The sequence below is a fragment of the Ictalurus furcatus genome, chromosome 12 (genome assembly GCF_023375685.1).
Source record: "Ictalurus furcatus strain D&B chromosome 12, Billie_1.0, whole genome shotgun sequence".
NCBI classification, from domain to species: domain Eukaryota; kingdom Metazoa; phylum Chordata; class Actinopteri; order Siluriformes; family Ictaluridae; genus Ictalurus; species Ictalurus furcatus.
In genome coordinates, this window is record NC_071266.1 from 16594896 (window position 1) to 16616073 (window position 21178).

The 21178-nt window shown below is 37.5% G+C and overlaps 2 protein-coding genes, 2 non-coding genes and 1 pseudogene across 5 annotated transcripts in view; 3 read left to right on the forward strand and 2 right to left on the reverse strand.

The window, feature by feature from the left end:
• Positions 1-10505, forward strand: part of apoa4a (apolipoprotein A-IV a) — a 29789-nt gene extending 19284 nt beyond the window's left edge. Inside the window, exons 1-4 of one of the 2 annotated variants that reach the window (XM_053637862.1) lie at positions 6129-7133; positions 7227-7290; positions 7378-7528; positions 7627-10505. In XM_053637862.1, coding sequence (XP_053493837.1) covers positions 7251-7290; positions 7378-7528; positions 7627-8137 — 702 coding nt within the window. In that variant the 5' untranslated portion in view covers positions 6129-7133; positions 7227-7250 and the 3' untranslated portion in view covers positions 8138-10505. Of the gene's footprint in view, positions 1-6128; positions 7134-7226; positions 7291-7377; positions 7529-7626 lie in introns of those variants that run through there. The other variant, XM_053637861.1, reaches the window with a different exon arrangement.
• trnay-gua (transfer RNA tyrosine (anticodon GUA)) lies at positions 671-758 on the forward strand. Its single transcript is given in 2 exon segments — positions 671-707; positions 723-758. It is a non-coding gene; the product is annotated as a tRNA-Tyr (tRNA).
• On the reverse strand, positions 834-905 carry trnae-cuc (transfer RNA glutamic acid (anticodon CUC)). Its single transcript has one exon. It is a non-coding gene; the product is annotated as a tRNA-Glu (tRNA).
• LOC128615794 (apolipoprotein A-IV-like) lies at positions 2456-5105 on the reverse strand (annotated as a pseudogene).
• A 2925-nt stretch (positions 10506-13430) lies between the features above and the next one.
• Positions 13431-16907, forward strand: apoea (apolipoprotein Ea). Its single transcript, XM_053637860.1, has 5 exons — positions 13431-13470; positions 13593-13657; positions 13909-14059; positions 14576-14863; positions 16175-16907. Exons 2-5 carry the CDS (start codon positions 13615-13617, stop codon positions 16449-16451), a joined length of 759 nt encoding a protein of 252 aa, XP_053493835.1. The 5' UTR covers positions 13431-13470; positions 13593-13614; the 3' UTR covers positions 16452-16907.
• The last annotated feature ends 4271 nt before the right edge of the window (positions 16908-21178 follow it).

Genomic DNA, 21178 nt, shown 5'->3' on the forward strand with positions numbered 1-21178 from the left:
GAGCAATAAGATGGTGGCTTGGTCTGATGAATCACGTTTTCTTTTACATCATGTATGGCTTAGGGTGAGGGTTAGAAAAGGCTTGAAAAGATGCTTGGCCAAGGAGTTGCACTTAAGCCTTGTCTTATGCTCCATTCCTGTTAAGGCTTGTAAAGACGGTTGGCACTTTGGAAATGAGCAAAACATAAATGAGCCAAGGAATTGCACTTAAGCCTTGTCTCGTGCTCCATTCCCGTGATGGGCAAGAGAATATGGCACTGGACTTGAACTGCACTGGGCTTTTACCTGTGCAAATTGAAGCCTGCTATGAACCTGTGTCTTAGTGCAGAGAAAACTCTGTTCAGATGAGCAAGCAAGCACCTTGGCATTCATCAAACAAGCTCGTGCCAAAGAAATCTTCCATCCTAGGAAATTGCTTTGACGTAAAGCAAGTCAGCCGAACGTGTACATGTAAACTTGTAAATGCTCTGTTTACTTAATTGAAGTAAATGTATTGAAGAGGTGCCGAAAGATGAGAATGTAAACATGGACAAACGTGTTTATCGGCTCCAGAAAAAATAGTCCGGCGTTTGCTTAAATCACTTTTGCCGCGTTGCTTGTTAAGCGCAAATTCGAATGGGAAATTGGTCTCGTTTTCTAGCTCACGTATCAAAGCAGAAATCTTGTCTTACCTTCGGTAGCTCAGTTGGTAGAGCGGAGGACTGTAGGTGCTTATAGTGGTCATCCTTAGGTCGCTGGTTCGAATCCGGCTCGAAGGAGGGCGATCTCCCTGCCAGTTGGCTTTCATGTTTTTTTTTAAACCTTAATTTGGCCAGAGGTGAGTAAAAAAACGCTTCCCTGACCGGGAATCGAACCCGGGCCGCGGCGGTGAGAGCGCCGAATCCTGACCACTAGACAACCAGGGACGAAAAGTCAGAGATTGGTGGCCTCTACACTGGCCATGCTGGCCCCCGTCTACCGCCAAAAGCTCCTCCAAAAGGCACGTGAGCGTCAGCACTGGAACGTGGAGCAATAAGATGGTGGCTTGGTCTGATGAATCACGTTTTCTTTTACATCATGTATGGCTTAGGGTGAGGGTTAGAAAAGGCTTGAAAAGACGCTTGGCCAAGGAGTTGCACTGATAGAGCGGGTTGTCCACTAATCATATGGTTGGTGGTTCAATTCCTGGTCCACATGACTCCATATACCAAAGTGTCCTTGGGTAAGACACTGAACCCCAGGTTGTTCCTGATGGCAAGTTAGCACCCTGCGTAGCAGCTCTGCTACCATTGGTGTGTGATCATACAGTTGTATGTTTCAGCAAAGCCAGATGAGAGACACCAGTTTAATAAAGTTGAGGAATCCGTAAAGGATGTTAGACACGGGGAGCAGTGGTCTCTTGGCGGATAAGGTTACTGATCGGCAGTTCAAGCCCCAGCACTGCCAGGCTGCCACTGTTGGGCCCTTGAGCAAGGCCCTTAATCCTCTCTGCTCCAGGGGAGCTGTATCATGGCTGACCCTGTGCTCTGACCCCAGCTTCGTGACATGCTGGGGTATGTGAAGAAATGAATTTCACTGTGCCCAATAAAGACTCATTATTATTATCATTATTAACTTCCTTCTACTTAATTCTGACAAGATGGAAGTACTTGTACTAGGACCATGTGCAGATAAAAGTAAGCTTTCTGGTTATATAGTAACTCTGGATGGCCTTTTAGTTATGTCATGTGTAGTGGTAAAAGACCTTGGTGTGATTAATGACTCCATTTGAAGCACATGTAAATAATATTACTAGTATAGCCTTCTTTCATCTCAGAAATATTGCTAAGATAAAAAATTTAATGTTATTACATGATGCAGAAATACTAGTTCTTGCTTTTGTTGGATTATTGTAATACCTTACTGTCTGGATATTCCAGTAGGTGAATAAAAAAACTCCAGTTAGTTCAGAAAACAGCAGCCAGAGTCCTTACTAGTACCAGAAGATATGATGAGATCACCCCTATCACATTAGAATTGTTTTCTTTGCATACCCCAGCCTCTCAGGAAGCTGGGGTCAGAGTGCAGGGTCAGCCATGATACAGTGCCCCTGGAGAAGAGAGAAGTAAGGGCCTTGCACGAGGGCCCAACAGGGGCAGCACTGGGGCTTGAACCCGCACCTTCTGATCAGTAACCCAGAGCCTTAACCACTAAGCCACCACTGCCCTGGACAGCTATTTGTTTTGTGGTTTGTATCTGATCAGAATTGTAAGTACAGCGACAGCAAGAGATGTTTTCAGTTTGGTATTTAATTTTTTATATAGTACCTTTGTGGAAAAAAATCATTACAGTACAGTAGAATGACTGATTAGTGTCTACATTAGTGCCTGAATATGCATAACAGAGGTATGCTTAGATTATGTTCTGTTTCACTTGGAGGTCACTTTAGATTGAAGCATCTGACAAACTAACAAAAGTAAATGTAAATGACACACTGTAAGTCCTTTTGATGCAAAAGTGAGAGTCACCACGTCAGCAAATGTCTGACTTAATGGCTGATCTTTTCAAAAGACTCCCAGAGAGCACTGAGTTTGTCCTTCAGGTCTTAAGCATAAGGGTCCAACTTAATTTCCTGGCTGTTCTGGACAAGCTGGATTTGTAAGCTTTGGTAGAACGGGGCCATCTTCTTCTGGAAGTCTGGCAGATGCTGCTCCAGTTTCTGCTTCAGCTCCTCTGCTTGGGATTCCATCTTGGCCTGAACCTCGCTCATGCTCTTCTCCAGACTCATCCTCAACTCCTCGCTCTTCTGGAGCAGAACGGCTCTCAGAGCCTGAGAGTGCAAAGCGTCTGTGTAGGGAGTCACATCCTTCTTCCACTGTTCCACCTGCTGCTAGATATCTGACGTCAGCTCCCCAATGTACGGCTCCAGCTGGCTCTTCACAGAGCTTATGTCCTGTTGCAAGCAGGCCTTTAGCTGCTCGGCCTCCTGGGACATCTTAGCCAGCATCTCCTGAGTTAAAGGAGCTACCTGGTCTGGAATGGCCACTGCGTACTTGCTGATGTGCTTGCTGCACTCTCAGAGATCTTAGCATTGAGACGAAAGAGAGTTGTAACAATTCAATAAATAAGTTCATTTGCCATGAAAAAAATATATCTACTGCTAAATGGATGAATACATTGCACTTCTCAAATAATTTAATATAAAAAAATATAAGTGCTAATTGTTTACTGCTCACTTGATTTCATGTCCCATTTCAGACTTCTTGATCTTCTGCAGAATGTCTTCAGTCATTTGAGTTCCCTTGGCTACCTAATCCCAGAGTGTATCTTTCACCATTTCCATACTCAGTTTGGACTGGTCCTGCCGGGTCACATTTGCTTGGCAGCCTTTAAAAGATTTTTTTTAATCAATAAATATTGATTGAATTTGTTAGTGATTTTTTTCCTCAACCTGAATAAAGCTAAAAAAAAAACTTACCAATAAAAACAAGAAAAAAAAACTATAAAGCTCTTCATGTCTATATCTCAGGATTTATGTAAACCAGAAGAAATAACATTTAACGTCTATGTAACATTTATATATAGGCTAGATGCTCTGTTTCTCTGAATGTGTAAATAAGATCTTATTTAAAAAATATTGTAATTAGCCTCTTACGTGTCTCTTCCTTCTGTGTGTGTCTCTGTGTGAGTTGAGCAGGTATCAGTAATCTATATGTAAGACAGCTGTGATGAAGAAGGCAAAGTCCAAATCTCAGCTACTTGTCTCATCTGTCAGTCGTGCCACATCCCACACTCCAACTTGACTGAAATGAACATAGCTCAAGTCCACGAGTCATCAGCTAGTTTCAAATATAATGTGTTGCAACAACAAATGTGACTGCACTTTCAAAATTTACTCAGAACACCTAATGATAAAATATCAGGGTTTTTTTTTAAAAATAAGTTATCAGTACACTCACACCATGTCCACATACTTATCCACAGAAGTTTTATTTATTAACTTTATACTTTAATAATGTTATTTTATAGTAAAGGTATTTATCAGGTAAATTGCTGGAGGTAAATACTTTTAGGAACATAGATATACACTGAATGCCGAACATTTACATGCATGAACAAGAAAAAAAAACATTCCTCGGCAGGTAAAAAGTATAAAAGCTTAGCATGTCAAAACTTGTGTATAGAAGTATGAAATGTGGTGTATACCTGTAGATGGTATGTTCACGTAGACTATATTAACTTCAATATGATCTTCAGTATCAGGAGGAACAAATTTTGTTCCATATATTTCACAATGTCATCTTAAAATAAAAAAACTTTATTAACTTTATTATAATCCTCATTTATTTAAAATAGAACATATTTTCTGTACTGGTAGATATTGAATATTAGAAAAAATGTAACACAACACACCACATCATATCATAGCCACGTGATAATCATTGTTATCACTGTTATTATGATCTTTGAAATAAGTCATTGGACCAATGATGTCATTGTTGACAGACTTGTAGTGGTTTAGTCCGATAATAAATAACAGGAAAAAGTTCATAATAGTGCAACATTTATGTGAGTTGGGGTCCTGGAATGAATATTCATTTTCACTGAATAACTAGAAAAATCAGTTAGTGGAGATAAATACTAGATATCATGTAGTTTATGTGAGAGTCTGTATTGCATGAAAATACTTCAGTCTAATACTATCAGTAGCTGAACTGAGACAAGATTTACCGAGTCAGATAACTAATAAAGATTACATAAATCTTTAGGTAAAGAACTAAGGTTAGTCTTTATATCTCCATGTTAATTGTTGGCCTATCAGTAATGATGCTGTTTCAGTCCACAGAATGCTTACACCATGGGAATGTGGAATGGATGATAAAACCTGATTTCTCTGCATGGCATGCGACCTGGTTGTCTTGATTAATTTAGGTTGAAACTAACTAGGGCTTTCATATAGACAGTACTGATTGTACTGTGTGAGTAAAACCTTATTGTACAGTATATTCTGTACAGTGTTTTATATATGTTTAGAATACATTCTATACATATATAAAACATTCTATACAATACACTTGGGGGCACACAGTGGCTTATTGGTTAGCATGTTCGCCTCATACCTCCAGGGTCGGCAGTTCGAGTCCCATCGTGGCCCTGTATGTGTGGAGTTTGCATGTTCTCCTTGTGCTGTGGGGATTTCCTCCCCCCAGTCCAAAGACATACAGGGTAGGCTAATTGGCAAAGTGTCCAAAGTGTCTGTAGAATGTGTATGTGAGTGTGCCCTGTGATGGACTGGCTTCCTGTCCAGGGTGTACCCCGCCTTGTGCCTGATGCTCGCTGGGATAGGCTCCAGGTTTCCCCGTGACCCTGAAGGAAGGATAAGCTGATGGATGGATGGATGGACAATACAACTGCATTCTTGACTCTGATTGGTCAGAGAGTGATAAATTTATAAAATCAGTTCTGACAGTAGTCCTGGCTACAAAGATTGTATTAAAGTGCTTACTGACATACATTACTGTTGCTATAGTAAGAACTTACACAGTAATGTGGATGGAGGGCTTTGCTATTTCTCAGTATTTTTTTGTCTTATTAACCTCAAGAAAGAGAGATAAATGAGAAGCTGGTGAGGGAATGACTGTTTTATATGATGTAAGTGTACACAGGAACTCACTTGTCTTGCAAATCGCTTTGGTGTAAAAGGAATATAACACTTCAGGATGTGCTGTCATTGGAACATAATTCTATTTTTTTCTTTATTGGCTTATTAAAGATTATAATAACCAGATTCAAAACCATTAATATAAAGAAAGATTATTCTTTACTAAACAGAAGATAAACATGAAGGGTTACAGGGGACAGGGGAACAGCGTACAGGCTGTTCATTTTATGTTTTTTAGTTACACTGCAGTCAGGTCTGTACTTCTTATAGTGTTCCACATCTGGCTTCTCAGCACAGTAGGCTAAATAAGTCTATAACAGTAGCATAATGTCGTCAATATCATATATTAATCAACCAATAAAGTCAACATTCTTCCTTTTTTTCTGAAAAAATATCAGGAAAAAAATCCCATCCTTTTCTAAATTCTTTCCATTTGCCTTTAACAAGAAATATTTTTTTCTAATTCAAGGACTGATGTCATTCCCTTCAGCCACTGTGAAATGATACCCCCTCGCCCGCCCGCCCACCCCAGGACTGAGCTATTGTCCTTTTGGCTTCAATGAGACATAGGGAAAATCAAAAATGGTTATTTCTGTACAATTTAAAGCTATCTGCGATGATAGGAAGTCTATATAATTTAGGATAAAGAGAAATATTCTTGTCAATAATCAGTGAGATTAAGTGAATTAACCTTTTCCAGAAAACTAGGATACATTATGCATCAGTGTACCATGGTTCTGTTTACACTTAATGCAAGTGTCTGGAATAATGATGTTAAAATTATGGGAATGTAATCTGCTTTAGAGTGGTGAAAGTAACTCTGCTTCATGTCATGCTTTACATAGCTCATTATTACAAGATAATCGGTTTCTGAAACTTGTAATCATTCATGTATTATATTCTGACTGCTTTGTGATGTGCATTTAACACTCAAGGCTCTCTTGGTTCTTCCTACAACAAGAACGAGAACTTGTGTGTGGTCACTTGATGGAATCTGGTCTAAAATACAGGCTGTTCAAAAACCTTTGGAAGTTTTATTGAATATAATAAGTCAGCCAGAAGATACAGAAATACTGGGATTGTGCCATTTTACAGAGAAACACATTAAGTTTTTCTAAATACCATCTTCTTTTAATGATATGAAGGCTTTTGGGTTTTGTGTGTAATTTTTTTGATAATTCAATATGCCTCAGTAAAGATAAATAGATGATTACTGATATCTGAAGGAACATGCCTGTAAAACGCATTTTCTAAACTGCAATAAAAATTGTTGTTGACTCTTATGTACGTAGTTGTTCAACCATATAATGATCGATGGATTCCATAATAGTTCATTTGTGTTGGTGTGTATGATGTGGTATAACTGACTGTCACTGTTATTGGTGACAGCAGGGCGCTGAGTTTTGGACTTTGCCTTCTTCATCACACATCCTTACAGTGTATATATAGTGACCTGATTGCTAGTATGTACACACTCAAACGAGGAGAGACAGAGACAACCAGTACCTAAGAAGTAAGATATTAAGAGCTTAAATATATGAATATAGAAATATATATGTAGATATACCCAATGTAGTCCTTTAACCAAATTGTTTTTACTTTTCAGAATTCTTGGGACATCCATTCAGACATGAAGATCCTTGTTGTTATTGCTATTGCTGTTTTTACTGGTGAGTATTTTAGGTTGTTCACTACACAGCCAAAGATATAAAAGATAGCAAGCTAATATTTTTTGTTTTTGTTTTTCTTGTCAAAAGGCTGCCAAGCCAGTGTTATACGACAGGATAAGGCCAAACCCAGTATAGAGATGGTAAAAGACGCATTCTGGGATTATGTGTCCAAGGCAACCCTAACACCCAAAGACATCCTGCAGAAGATTAAGGAGTCTGAAATGGGGAAAGAAGTCAAGTGTGTTTCATAACAGAAATTAAATAACAAAATCACACTCAATTTGTATGATGCATGTTTTCAGAGTAGTACAAAGAAATATATGTTTCTCTGTTTAGCATTAGGATCTCTGAGAGTGGAGATGCCATCAACCAGTATGCTGTGGCCGTTAGTGGTCAGGTGACTCCTCTGACTCAGGAACTGCTGGCTAAGATGTCCCAGGAGGTCGAGCAGCTGAAGGCACGTCTGCAGCAGGACGTAAGCTCTGTGAAGACCCAACTGGAGCCGTACATTGAGGAGCTGACGTCAGATATCCAGCAGCAGGTGGAACAGTGGAAGAAGGACGTGGCTCCCTATACAGACAGTCAGCAACCTGAGGCTCTAAAAGCTGCTCTGCTCCAGAAGAATGAGGAGCTGAAAATTAATCTGGAAAAGAGTGTGAGTGAGCTTCAGGCCAAGCTGGGACCACAAGCAGAGGAGCTGGAAAAACATCTGCAGGACTTCCAGAAGAACATAGCTCTGTTTGTTCAGAACAATGGGAAGGTGCCCCAGACATTGGATCTGTACACCCAAGACCTGAAGACCCAACTCACTGCTCTGTGGGATTCATTTACCAAAAACATTCAGTAATCAGACTTGATTTGATGTTTTCATATTTACAATCTTGCAGTGAAGTAACAGAGAACTCTTAAATGGTGTAAAGGATTGACTGCTGATTCTAGCAACTTTTCCTTTTTTATTTTTATCATTTATGTTTGTATTTAAGGACAATTCAAAAAATAATCTGTTTCAGAAGAAAACAAAAAACAATACTCCTAGAGGTATTCTTGGAAAAATACTAATTAAGGGCAAAAGTCTTAAGAATACAAGACAAAAGGTACAAATAATCATAGCCAATAATATTGCACTCAAACTTCATTGAGGCTAGCCATTCTGGAAAAGGGCAATGGTCATTGGAAAATTTCTACTTGAATTAATTGGTCTCTGTTTGCAAGAGGTTTTTAATGAACAATTAATGCTCCAAACTGCATTACAGCCACATAAGGATAGGTGAAGGGAATTCTCTTATATCATGTACTCTCTTATATTATGAACTGCTATTAAGACACCTTGGATACGGGGAATACTGGGTTATAGCTTCTGTTTGTGTATCTCTGTGCTGTCAAATACCTATGATGAATGTATTCATTTAATTACCTCTTTGAAGAAGCTGATCAACTGCCACCCTTTATTATAGCTGACACATGTATTTTCTATACCTTGAAAAGACTTATTTTTGTAGTGTGACTGTGTGTGCTGTGTGCTTTGTCTGAATCGGTCTAGCACCTGCACAAGTAGAAACCCGCCCCCGCACTGCCGCTATGTGTATAAAATATTATCTATGTGTATAAATACTCCTGTTTTGCATGAATAAACCGGATGTGTCTGTGAACAGCATGTGTGTCAGTGTGTGTTCATTTAGACTCTCCAGGCCTGAAACGCTCTGCGGTCAACGACACATAGCACAGAACTAAGAGTTAAGAGAAATAAAAGGCTGTAAGGCTGACGGGGGACCGAACGACATAATCTGAGATTCCTTATCTCTTACAATAGGTTTCATGAGAATTATCAAGAAGGCATCTCAAAGTAGCTTTATATCAGATCATAGTCCTTCCTACTGTATTTTTAACAACACCTGCTAAGCATTACAAATTCCCTTGCTAAGTTATTAGTTATTTAACAGAATTTAAAATGTTATAACTTATGGTTGAGACACATACAATAGGATAAATAGTTCAGTTCAGGAATTTTTCAGAACTTATAGTAGAACATATAAAATCTGACCAGGTTTTCCCAGGCCACCACAAACACATACACAGTATGCATATTTCTTTCATTGCTCTCAGGCTCCAGAAAAACATATTTTGTCTTTGACAAAATTCCTATTTAGCTGTCCTGTAAATTGTAGACCCATAATAAAAAAGCTTTTATTACCCATCACATTAGGGAAAACCAAAGACAAAAAATAGATGGTTATTGACCAGCTCATGTCAGGTAATGTAAAAAAACATTATCTTCTGCAAATAACAGGGATGTTTCCCCTACCTTATATAATTATCATTTTGAAGGTGCTACCATAGTAAGTTTTGAGGTTAACAAAACACCAGAGATTTCGGGCACTAACTCCTGATGGGAAGGTATGTCCACTGGGTTCTCAACTCAACAATATCTCCAGTAGAGGTCAACATTCTACTGCATTTGCTAAGCAGAGCTTGTGCATGCCATGGTCTAATCTTATTCTGTGGCGTTTTGATAGAATTGGGGCAGCCAAAAAGTCTTTTTCATTTGAGTCTCCAAATTCCTCACATGCCTGAGCCTTCGCTTGTGTGTCTGCTTTTGCCACAGCCATATTGGCACTATTATACATCCGAATAGAATCAGGAGAGCCCTCTGTGAATATTACTTGGATTATTACTATGATTGAGCACTTGAACAAGGTCTATACAGACTCAATGTTCCCAACCTCACTTTGTACACAGAACACATTTTGAAGGTGTTAGATAATTTCATCTCTCACAAGAGCTTCTGCCAGACACTCTCAAGCAACCTGGAAGGCTCTTCTGGGTTTATCAGGTAAATCTGGCCAGCGCCCTTTGTGACTAATCTAATGCATCACCAAGTGGTAATCAGTTGACAACTCGGCCCCCTCTTTAACTGAGGGTCCAAAATGAGTGTCCTCAAGTCTGAGGATGCAAACACAAAGTTGATCATTGACCTTTGACCCAAGGTTCTCTGGTATCAAGCACACTTATGAGCATTGACAATTTGTGCCTTGTGATGCCACATTTCACCACATTGAGTTCAGCTCCAGGAGGGCATTCCTCCCAACCCTTCCAAGTATCATTCCAAATATGAGCACTGAATTCCCCAGGAGCACACTCTGGGTCAAAAGTTCCTGGTGACATACCAGTACACAAAGTACACAAAGTACACTTCTGCACAACAAGATTTTGATCCACAAAGGGGACTGATTGTGTGTATTTTTTTACTTTTTTAAATAATATCTTTTGCTTTTTTATGATGGTGCCACTTCTGTAAGCCACTCTTGATAAGGGCGTCTGTTAAATGCCATAAACATGAATGTAAATGGGCCAGTAATTCTGGATTTTACTGCACAATAGCTTACATTACATGATCATTTGGTGGCAGAAGACATAAATTCAACATACTGTAACTTCAGCAGAAGAATGAAATTTGAAAAGGTATTGTATTTTGCTGTATTTTTCATTTGATCCTGTTTTTAAATGAAATAATTCTAATTTAAAACATATAACATTCACTGTTTGAATCAGACTTTATGTAGATGACAAACAACAAAATGTAAATCCAATTTCAATCCTAAATATACATTTCTTCACTCATAAGCATCCAAGCAGACTGAACAAAAAATAAACTATAATGTTTATGTTTTCTATAACTATAAATGTATAATGTTTTCATATAGCAATTCACTAATAATGATCTCTTTTTCATTCTTTCATCTGTCTTCAGTAACCACTTTATTTTGACTGCGGTGGTTTCAGAGCCTTGATGGGACACCAAGTCATTGCAAGACAAGCCATGTGGGTACATAGATAACAGTCACAATAAAAGTCACATAGACAACTCTGCAACTCTTCCTGCTGTGCCACTGTAATACCTCCATGCCATTACTACCTTGCAGCACCATGCTTCCAATATTCGGCTAGCTCTAATAACAAATAAGATGAAATTCCTTTCCCCTCACATCATAGTTCATTAAAGCATCAGTTAAACTGTAATATATCTGAACAGTGGCAGACCTAAAGTGTAATATATCTGTCACTATTTCACTGGTTTCCCTTCTGGGCAAATTCTTCTGCTGAAGTCTGCAGTTGTGTTGACTCGTATTTTCTGCTGCAAATGGCTCATCTAACTTAAGCTAATATAGAACAGAATACATTCATTGTCACTGAACATGTACAATGAAAACAGGTTAGCATCTAATGTGTAGGCAAATCCAGAATTATTGGCACCATCATCAAAATGAGCAAATGTGAATATCTAAGGAATAACACTTCTGATTGTGAAAGTAATCCATGCAGAAGTACTGTGATACATTAGCACCAAGAGGGGGATTGTTTTATTATATCAGCACAGAGATACCACAGAGATTGGCCAATAATAAAAATTTATTAAGGAATGAAAAAGAATGATAAGAACTTATTAAGGAATAAAATGTAGCACTTTTTAAGCAATTATGGTTACATTTTATGGAACATCTGTGAGATAATTTAGTTCCTGTTATGAAATTATGTTATTAGTAGCTGTAAACAGTCATTTCTTTGACTGCCTCTTCGTTTTCTCACTCGTGAAGTGAAAAAACAAAACAAAAAACAGCTAAAAACCAGAAAGCACAAACTCCTCTGTGCTGAAGACTTTTCAGTAGTGGAAAACGTACTGAGTGTTATAAAGTGCTGACACTGGAGACTCCTTCCATAAATGCTAAATAAATGTCTCCTACCATATGTGTCACCATATCAATGATTATACATTTTTCTTTGTTAAATAACAACAGTTTATTATAAAACTTAGATTATGTGGAAAAGCTCTTTCTATACTTTAGAAACAATAACAATAGAACAATCATATTAATATAAACTTGTCATTTATGTTACAATTTTAACTATTGTCAGAGCTGTTGTTATAGAAAAATAATTAACACCTTCTTATTTGAGTATTCAACAGCACTGTAGTCAAAACAAACAAACAAACAAACACATGCAATTAGTCCCCTTTGTGTGTCGAGATCATGCCATTTTGAAAGGGCTTATGTACTTCAGTGAACCTCAGGGCTATGTCATCTAAACAATTGTACATAAGTATGGCACAATACATAAAACACAATTTCCATTAGCTCTCAAACTATTTACTGAATAAAATTCATATCTCTATATTAAAGAACCTTCACATGATTTTGTTTTTAATTGGAGGCTTAAATATTTGGAATGGTGTTTACCAGGCTCTTACTCAGTGGCTGATTACCTTGTTGTCACCTGCATAGATAAAAAAAAATAGCTCAGACTTACTACAGAAATCACCACATTTATAATGTTCCTGCCAATCACAAGTATCCACATAAATAACCATTTACCCACCTTCCCCCTGCTGCAATTTCATAATTATTATGGGAGTCAGTGAGGGGATGAAATAAAGTGCTACATAGTAAGAAAACATCTGCCATGTGATTTTGAGAAATGCTGGTGATTCACTCAAATTAATTAATCCTTGTTAACCACAGAAATGTAAGGATTTCACCAGTGGATGCATGAAATGCCTTACAGAAACAGGAAGAGAAATGCCAATCCTCATAATTAATATATGATTATTTTAATAAACCTTGGTCCATAGGTCAGAATGTGTTTATCTCTCTAATTATGTAAAAAAAAAAAAAAAAAAAAAAGTGTGTCTAGAGGTTAGAAATGTCCAAAGGTGAAGGCATCAACCCTTAGTTTGATTTGATTGAAACGCGCTGACACACTTCATTTGTAAGTATTACTACTTCAGTCACTTTAATCACAGGTCCACAGATTTCAACACTTGACACTATTATACTGAATCCTTAGGTTTGGACATGCTTTGAGTTCATTCTTGGTGTTCACACACTTGTGAATTTTTGTAGTGGGAAAACATTAGTTTCAGTACCTCACCTGTATAAAAACCTACATATTTTAATTTCTGCACTTTTGACTTTTGGAACCTCACTGCTGCAACGTGGAATGGAATATGGCAATTAAAAATGATTAGCAGAGCATGTAGGTACAAGAACTTTGGCCAGAGGCAGCTTCTTTAACTACATCTAAATGTCTTATGTGGATCATGTGACTAGATCCAAGCTATATAAATTCCAGCCCATTCTAAAGGACTGCTGCAGTGATTCGATCCACGGCCGCAAGTCACTAGTGGTAAGGCTCTTAGATAAGAACACAAGTCGCTATTAGTAAAGGTCTTAGATAATCTATTTCTGTTAGATTCTGTTTTCATAGTCAGTTTGTTCTTGCTCTCAAGACTCTTGTGTTTTCTGCAGGTGTGCTCCCTGAGGAGGAATCATGAAATTGGTTGCTGTAATCCTTGCCCTTTCGGTCATCTCAGGTAAAATTTTATGTCATAAATTAATTCTTTGTAACACTTAAATGTCATTAATGATCATTAAGATATTAGCTCTCTAAAGTACCTACTGTAGTCATGTAAACATTGATGCTTTGCTTACCACTTTCTTTATTGCCCATTGTTTTGGTGTTACACTGTAGATTTTAATTGCACTGTAAACTATATCAATCACATATGGATTTCATTCACTGGAAAAAAACTGATAGTGTAATCCTTTTGCGTTTACTTTTTAGGCTGCCAGGGAAACTTCTTGTTTCAGGATGAACCTAAAACCCATTGGGAGGAGATGGTGGATAAGTTCTGGGAGTATGTAAATGGTGTGAGCTCCAGGGCTGAAGATATGAAGAACAGCATACAGGCCACCCAACTTGGAAGAGAGCTTGAGTGAGTATAGCAACAGCATCAACAAACCATACACGGACACAAAATTTATCCATCCATCAACCCATCCATCCATTTTCTGTACTGGGTCACGGCAAACCTGGAGCCTATCCCACGGGGCATGGGGCACAAGGCGGGGAACACCATGGAGGGGTGCCAATCCATCACAGGGCACAATCACACACACATTCACACACTACAGACACTTTTTTGGACATGCCAATCAGCCTTCAATGCATGTCTTTGGACTGAGGCAACTGGAGTACCCAGAGGAAACCCCCAAAGCATGGGGAGAACATGCAAACTCTGCACACACAGGGTCATGGTGGCATCGAGCCCTCAACCCTGGAGGTGTGAGGCAAACACGCTAACCACTAAGCCACTGTGCTCTCTACAACATTTATCACTTTGTTATTTACAAAAAAGTGAAAACTAGCAAGCATGTGCCCTACATGCCACATGTTCACAACATGCTACATACCTCTGACCTCAATGAAATTCTCTATTATCACACTCTAGCACACTGATCAGTGACAGCATGGCTGAGCTGCAGATGTACACTGATGATGTGAAGTTGAAGCTGGCACCCTACGCTGAGCAGATGGCTCAAAGAGTGCAGGATGATCTTCAGCTGCTGTCAAACAAGCTGCGTGTACATATGGAGGAGGCAAAGGTTCAAATTACAGCATACAGCCAGGAGCTCCAGACCATAGTGGAGCAGAACAGAGATGAGCTCCAGAACAAAGTCAATGCATACATCCGTAAACTGAAGAAACGCCTCAACAAGGATACGCAGGAGATCAAAAAGTAAGTTTTTTAGAACACATATAATTATATGTCAATTACTATGATAGAATATTTAAAATGGAATATTTAAATTAGTTATTGGTTTCACAAAAGCTAAAGCTGTGTAATTATTTAAACTTATCTTAAACCTAATTATTTTAACCATCTTCTAGTGAAGTATTTATAGTTGAGACCAGTGTTGAGTAAATTACTAAAAAAAGTAATATACTACAGATTACTAATTACTACTTTAAAACAGAAATCTGAATACATTACGGATTACTGCATGTAAAAAGTAATCAGATTACTAATTACTTTACTTTCATGTTACTTTCAAATCCTATTAAACCTACAAAAATACACTACAAAGTGAAACATAATTATTTCAGTAATTTTAGCGCAAGTCAATATATGACATAATCAGAAAAAGTTGTATTTATCATAAAACATGCCTCAGGTGTTGTCACTGCTTGTAGGACTACCAGGCAGATAAAATATAAAACTAGGCTAGTTTGGCGTCGCTTGCCAAGGGAAGGCTCAACCATTGTCTGGGTTTAGCTGCTACAGACCCATGTAGAGCACATTATCTTTCCTTATGCTCTGCTCATATCATGTTCACATAAACTAGAACTCATATAGACATCTACAAACCTTGTTTTCCTGCTTGGCATCAGATGATGTTACTGTTTCAGTTTCAACCGCTATACTGGTTTAAAAAAATCAACATATATCCAAACTAACTGTGTGAGCTAGCGTTTGGAAGAATTGAGAGCTGTCAGCCAATAAGACACGAGGGTTTCCACGTATTTTCCTGTAAATCCTGTCTGATTGATCTCGCCTCCATTCACTGAAGATATAAAATTACAGGTGGTCTTATTTTACTGACGTTCAGTTACGTAGTGACAAACCGTTCCAAGTGGAGAATTATTCAGGGCTAAATAAAAAGTCTTCGGGGCAAAACGGGATTCATTTTAAAAATGCCTTTTACTTAATATTGTTTTCTTAACAATTAATTTGTAACACAAGCAACATCGTTTTATTGACACCAGTAACTGTAATCAAATGGCATAAATTCAAAATGTAATGCGTTACATTACTGCGTTATCAGAAAAAGTAATTAGATCACAGTAACACGTTACTTTGTAACACGTTACACCAAACTCTGGTTGAGATCTCAAGTCAATCATGTGAAGGAGTTTGCAAACTGCTTAAAGTTGTTGAAAAAGTTGTTGAAGAAATGATGAATTCTTATTTGTTTATGCTTGTTAGCAATAATTCAAATATTGAACCTAAGTGTCCTAATTGACATTTTCCTTCTGAATTGCTCTTAAGGAAAGCAGAAACATACTTGGAGGAAGTCCAAGCTCGTGCTGCTCAGCATGCGGACGATGTGAATGAGCGCCTGAAGTCTTATTTTGATGTAGTACGTCAGAATGCTGAGGACAAATTTAACACCCTTAAAGATTTGCTGAATGACCAAGCTCAACAAATGATGGAGAAATGGGAGAAACTCAAAGAGCAGGCTGAGCAGTTCAAAATGAATCTGTACACCCCGTTCCAGGAGAAAATGGAGGAGGTTAAAATCTGGTTTCAGCAATTCTTTAATTGAGGAGGAGCTAAAGAACATCAATAAAAGTTTTAAACCATACACCTAAAATCCAACAAGCTGGAAATTGACATTATAATCAGGTTATGCAAGAAAATAAAAAATACTTAGGCCTACCAGTGTATTTTAGTAGAACTCTAAAGGGATTTTTATTGGAGCTGTTGTGACTGTTTATTCAGTACTAAAGTTAAATGATTAAGTACTTTATGAGCCTGTTTGAACCTGTTTGTTTTGATTACACTGCTTAAATCTTGGGCCTAAGCTGTGTTATAAAACCACAATATGATACAAAGAGATAAAGCTACTATAACAAGTAATGGCGAGACCATAAAATGTTCAAATATAAGCAAGCCACTGACAAGGTTGTTGATCTTGCCAATTTGTAGTAACATAAGTAATATGTTGTAAGCAGATAGTTATCCATTTCAATTGCCAACTTTCAATAAAAGTAAGAAACAATATTGTGCAGTATTATTTTTTATATTTTCCCTTCATGATATATTTTGTATTGCCAATTACTCAAAAAATAAACCTTAGGAAATCTACGCAGGAACTTGTGTCTCATATAAACTGACATTAGGGATGTGTGTCATTACTAAATTATCTCAATTATCTTTTAATCTAGACAGTTCCATTTTGAAAATCAATACGGATATACAAGTATTCATGTTATGTGTTAATTTCTTTAAATAAATTGAAGCTTATGTTAAATAATCAAATAATGGTACAGGATAAGAATTAATTAGGAGTTAATTCATTATTTGCAAGAATGCTTCAAGGCTGCAAAAAACTGTTTAATTGAGCCAGGCATTATCCTGGCCATTATCCAGCAGTAATTGTATTTTAAATGTATGTACACCACAGTGCTGCTGAATTTTTAAATCTGATTAGTCAGAAGGTATGGAACAGCAGCTATCACAATAGTGCTGGCTGTAATTCAAATCACAGGTTTATGTGAATACACCCATGTTATTGGAAGAGAGACTTAAGTGCATAGTTGATGCGCCACAAAATCTAAGCCTAACAATAAATACATTTTTTAAAATGTGTTGTTATTAACAAAGATGACTGTTGATATGGTGAAGCTTTCTGTGAGGAGATGTTTATTTAACGTTTACCAAAAACGTTGTGTTGGGTGTCAGTATGTTTAATGGTCCAAAGGTATCAGCATGTTTAATGGTCAGTAAGTTTTCCATCAGTGGTAATCGAAAATAACTTGTATAGGAGGAATAAACCCCTCCAGGTCATACTGTTATTGGAAAATAATAAACTTCAGGGTGGTAATGTAAATCATAACAGATAACTTATCTACAACATGTGGTCAAAATGGTCAAAAAAAAGAACAACAATTTAAAAATAAAACTGATAAAACTGATTAAAATACTATGGGGCATGACTTTATAGGAATATAATCAACTTTGGGGTGTTTTATTTCCGACTTACTTGAACACTGTGTTTTTGTGTTTTGTGTGGTACAGAGTTGTTTCTGAAAATTCTCATGAAATATATATTCTCATAAAATATATTATTCAATACTAAAGAAAATGCTTTAAAATCAGAAAATAATTATTGCATGTACACAAGTACAATTGTACACACAAGTCCATACCACCAATGGTATTACTGCTGCATTTGACTTACCTTGGAAGTGTGAATTTTTAAATAACGTCATTTTCTACCTCTGTGCATTTGAGCTATAAAGTAGGGAAAAAACATTTGTCTTTTGTTAACGTTGATGAGTGATGAGTAATGTATATTTTCCTCCTTAAACAACAAACTGCATAGTCATTGTCTTAGATTTAACAAACATCAATATGTCAGATTGATTGATCTAAAACAAATACTTGTATATACAGTATAACTCGTGTAAAGGTAAGAAGTGCTACTTTGTTTAATTATGATGCTGTGCGCAGCCATGCTGATTTGACGTCACTCCGTGAACTCAGAGGAATTCATAGTTGAAAACACTACCCCAAGTTCCTGAGTAGGAATTTCGAATTGAAGGGAGTTTTCTTTGCCTTTCCCTGGTCAGAGGTCTGGAATTCAAATTACAACCTCTAGCCAAATGCAGCATATGCTACATTATATGGCCAAAAGTTTGTGGACACCCGACAATCACACCCATATGTGGTTCTTCCCTAAACGGTTGTCAGAAAGTTGATGTTATTCATATTCCATATTCATACTCCCAACAGTTTTCCAGTACCTTTTTAACTTGATGACTTTCAGGGGTGGAGGGTGGGGGGGTTTAACCCTATCGATCTGTACGTGTGTGCTACTGGCAGTTGTCTGTCTGGGTGTGTCCTTCCTTCCTGGGGAGGTGTGTATTGTCGGGGGTGTCCCCCACCAAATGTGTTTATGTTAATGAGATTGTTGTGAAACACAGTATTAATCCACACACAATGTATACATTTTTGTGGTATAAGTGAATATTTGTTTCTGAAATTACTTTTGTGGTATTGTTTTATTCCGAAGCATACCACCGTTACCAGTGTAACCTGGTGGATACACAGAAAGCACTTAAAATGATAAAAAGGTATAAAACAGTCATTAAAAAAATAAAATACACTTCCTTTTGTCGATTCTGCATAATCTGGGAATTCAGTGTGTCAATATATTGATATATGATTACAAATTTTAATGTCAGGTAATTAATTACAGAATAGTGCGATTAATTCGTTAAACATTTTTAATCAATTCACAGCCCTAAACCCATAGTGAAATGTTTACAAAATGTGTCCAATAACAGACAGTAGGCTATTTCATTTGTTGCTTGTTATATAAATCAAGTCTTTAGATCATCCTGGTAATCACACACAGTATTAAGAATGAAGGGTGTGTAAACTTTTGAACTGGCTAATTGTTTTTTATACATTCAGCTATTATCTTGCCTTGTTATTATTAAGATTTTACAGATTCTGCAAAGGATATGTCAACTTTGAGCACAACTGTATACGCACACACACACATACATATATATATATATATATATATATATATACATTATATATATATATATATATATATATATATATATATATATATATATATATATATATATATATATATATATTTGGCCTACTTGCTTCCACATAATAACTACCACTCAAGATAAATGGGACTGAAGGTGGCCTATTGCCTGAATGTCCTCCTCAAATTTTATTTTGACCTTTGGACGAAATGGGCAAAGAAATTTTGTGCACTTGAAGCACTGATATGCCTCAAGAGTGTCAAACACTTCACTGACATGTGAACCTGAAATACATTAGTGTTTGCAATTGGTTTTACTGACTGTTGTGAGTAATAACTGAATGAAGATCATACTAATGTGTTTTCGTAAATAAACCAAATGTTTTAAATTGACAACGGGGATTATGTGGAAAGTAAAAATGGACAGCTATAATGAAAACATAAGAGCAGGTTTTAAAAGAATGACAATTACAGGTGTAATCATTTTGGAATTTTGTACTAAAATGTACCTCATACTAGTAAAAATTGTACCAAAGTTATAAAAAAATAATAATTCAGAAATCGATTTGCATTTACATTCCATATATTCCAAAAACGTTGCCACAAGACATTACCTGCTTATGGTCTGTAGTGTCCATAACCTGAAAAGCCTGGAGAGATTGTAGAAACTGACTGCAGAAACATTTTACAAAAATAAAAAGATCTTGGAAATACATAGCAGATTGTAATTTGTATGTGCTGCTGGGAACACTATAACCTTCTAAATTAACAGTTTATATACATATATATACACACACAACTTTTATGATGTAAATTAGACCGAAGGGTGCGTCTCGTTATCCATGACATTGTTAAATCTCCGGCTCTCACAGTCACTGAACAGAGCAGACGCAGAGAGGTGTGAGTGCAGCGGGAAAGCAAGAAGGACAGTACTAACGACATTTGGAAGGTCGCTAAGATTTGTCCAAAACGTCGCTAGATTTGTCGCTAGGCGCTCCCCCCCCCCAAAAAAAAAAGTCGCTAAAGGGGTCTGAAAAGTCACTAAGTTGGCAAAACTGGTCTGCACTGACAGCTAGATAAAAGGCAGGCTAAGCTCAGCATCTCCCCAGCAAAAAGAAAATACAGAGGGAGAGGGAACGCAGGGTTTTTCATTTATGCACATTCTATTTGAAAAGCAATAAAATACACCGAGTACCCAAATGATGCCCTGTCTGTGTTTTTTTTTTTCTTTCTTGAAAACAATTCACTCCCCCCTTCCGATCTCACCGTGCCCCCCTGGTTGAGAACCAATGGTTTATACCTAACTCGTGCCTGACCTCACTAACGCTCAGTAGGCTGAATGAACACAAACCCCACAGCCAAAAACTAGTGGAGCACCTTCCCAGAAGAGTGGAGCTTATCATAACAGCAAAGGGGAATACATCTGGAATGGGATGTTCAACAAGCACATGATTGTAATAGTCAAGCGTCCAAACACTTCTGGCGATATAGTCCACATTCGACTAAAAGTCGTAATTCCTGACAAAAAAACGCTCCCTCGACTCAGGCAAGTGACGTCAAATCAATATGGCTGCTCACAGCATGAACCGTAAACAAGGTAGCACCTTTTACCTTTACCTTTGACGGAGGTCGACGTTACGTCATTCCGACATCTCGTTTCTGAGGTAAGCCGAATGAGGCATTTACTCGCAAAGAAAATCAGTGATATCACCCACCGTAACCTGAGGTGGCGTCGTGTCATGAATACGCGGTTTACTCTT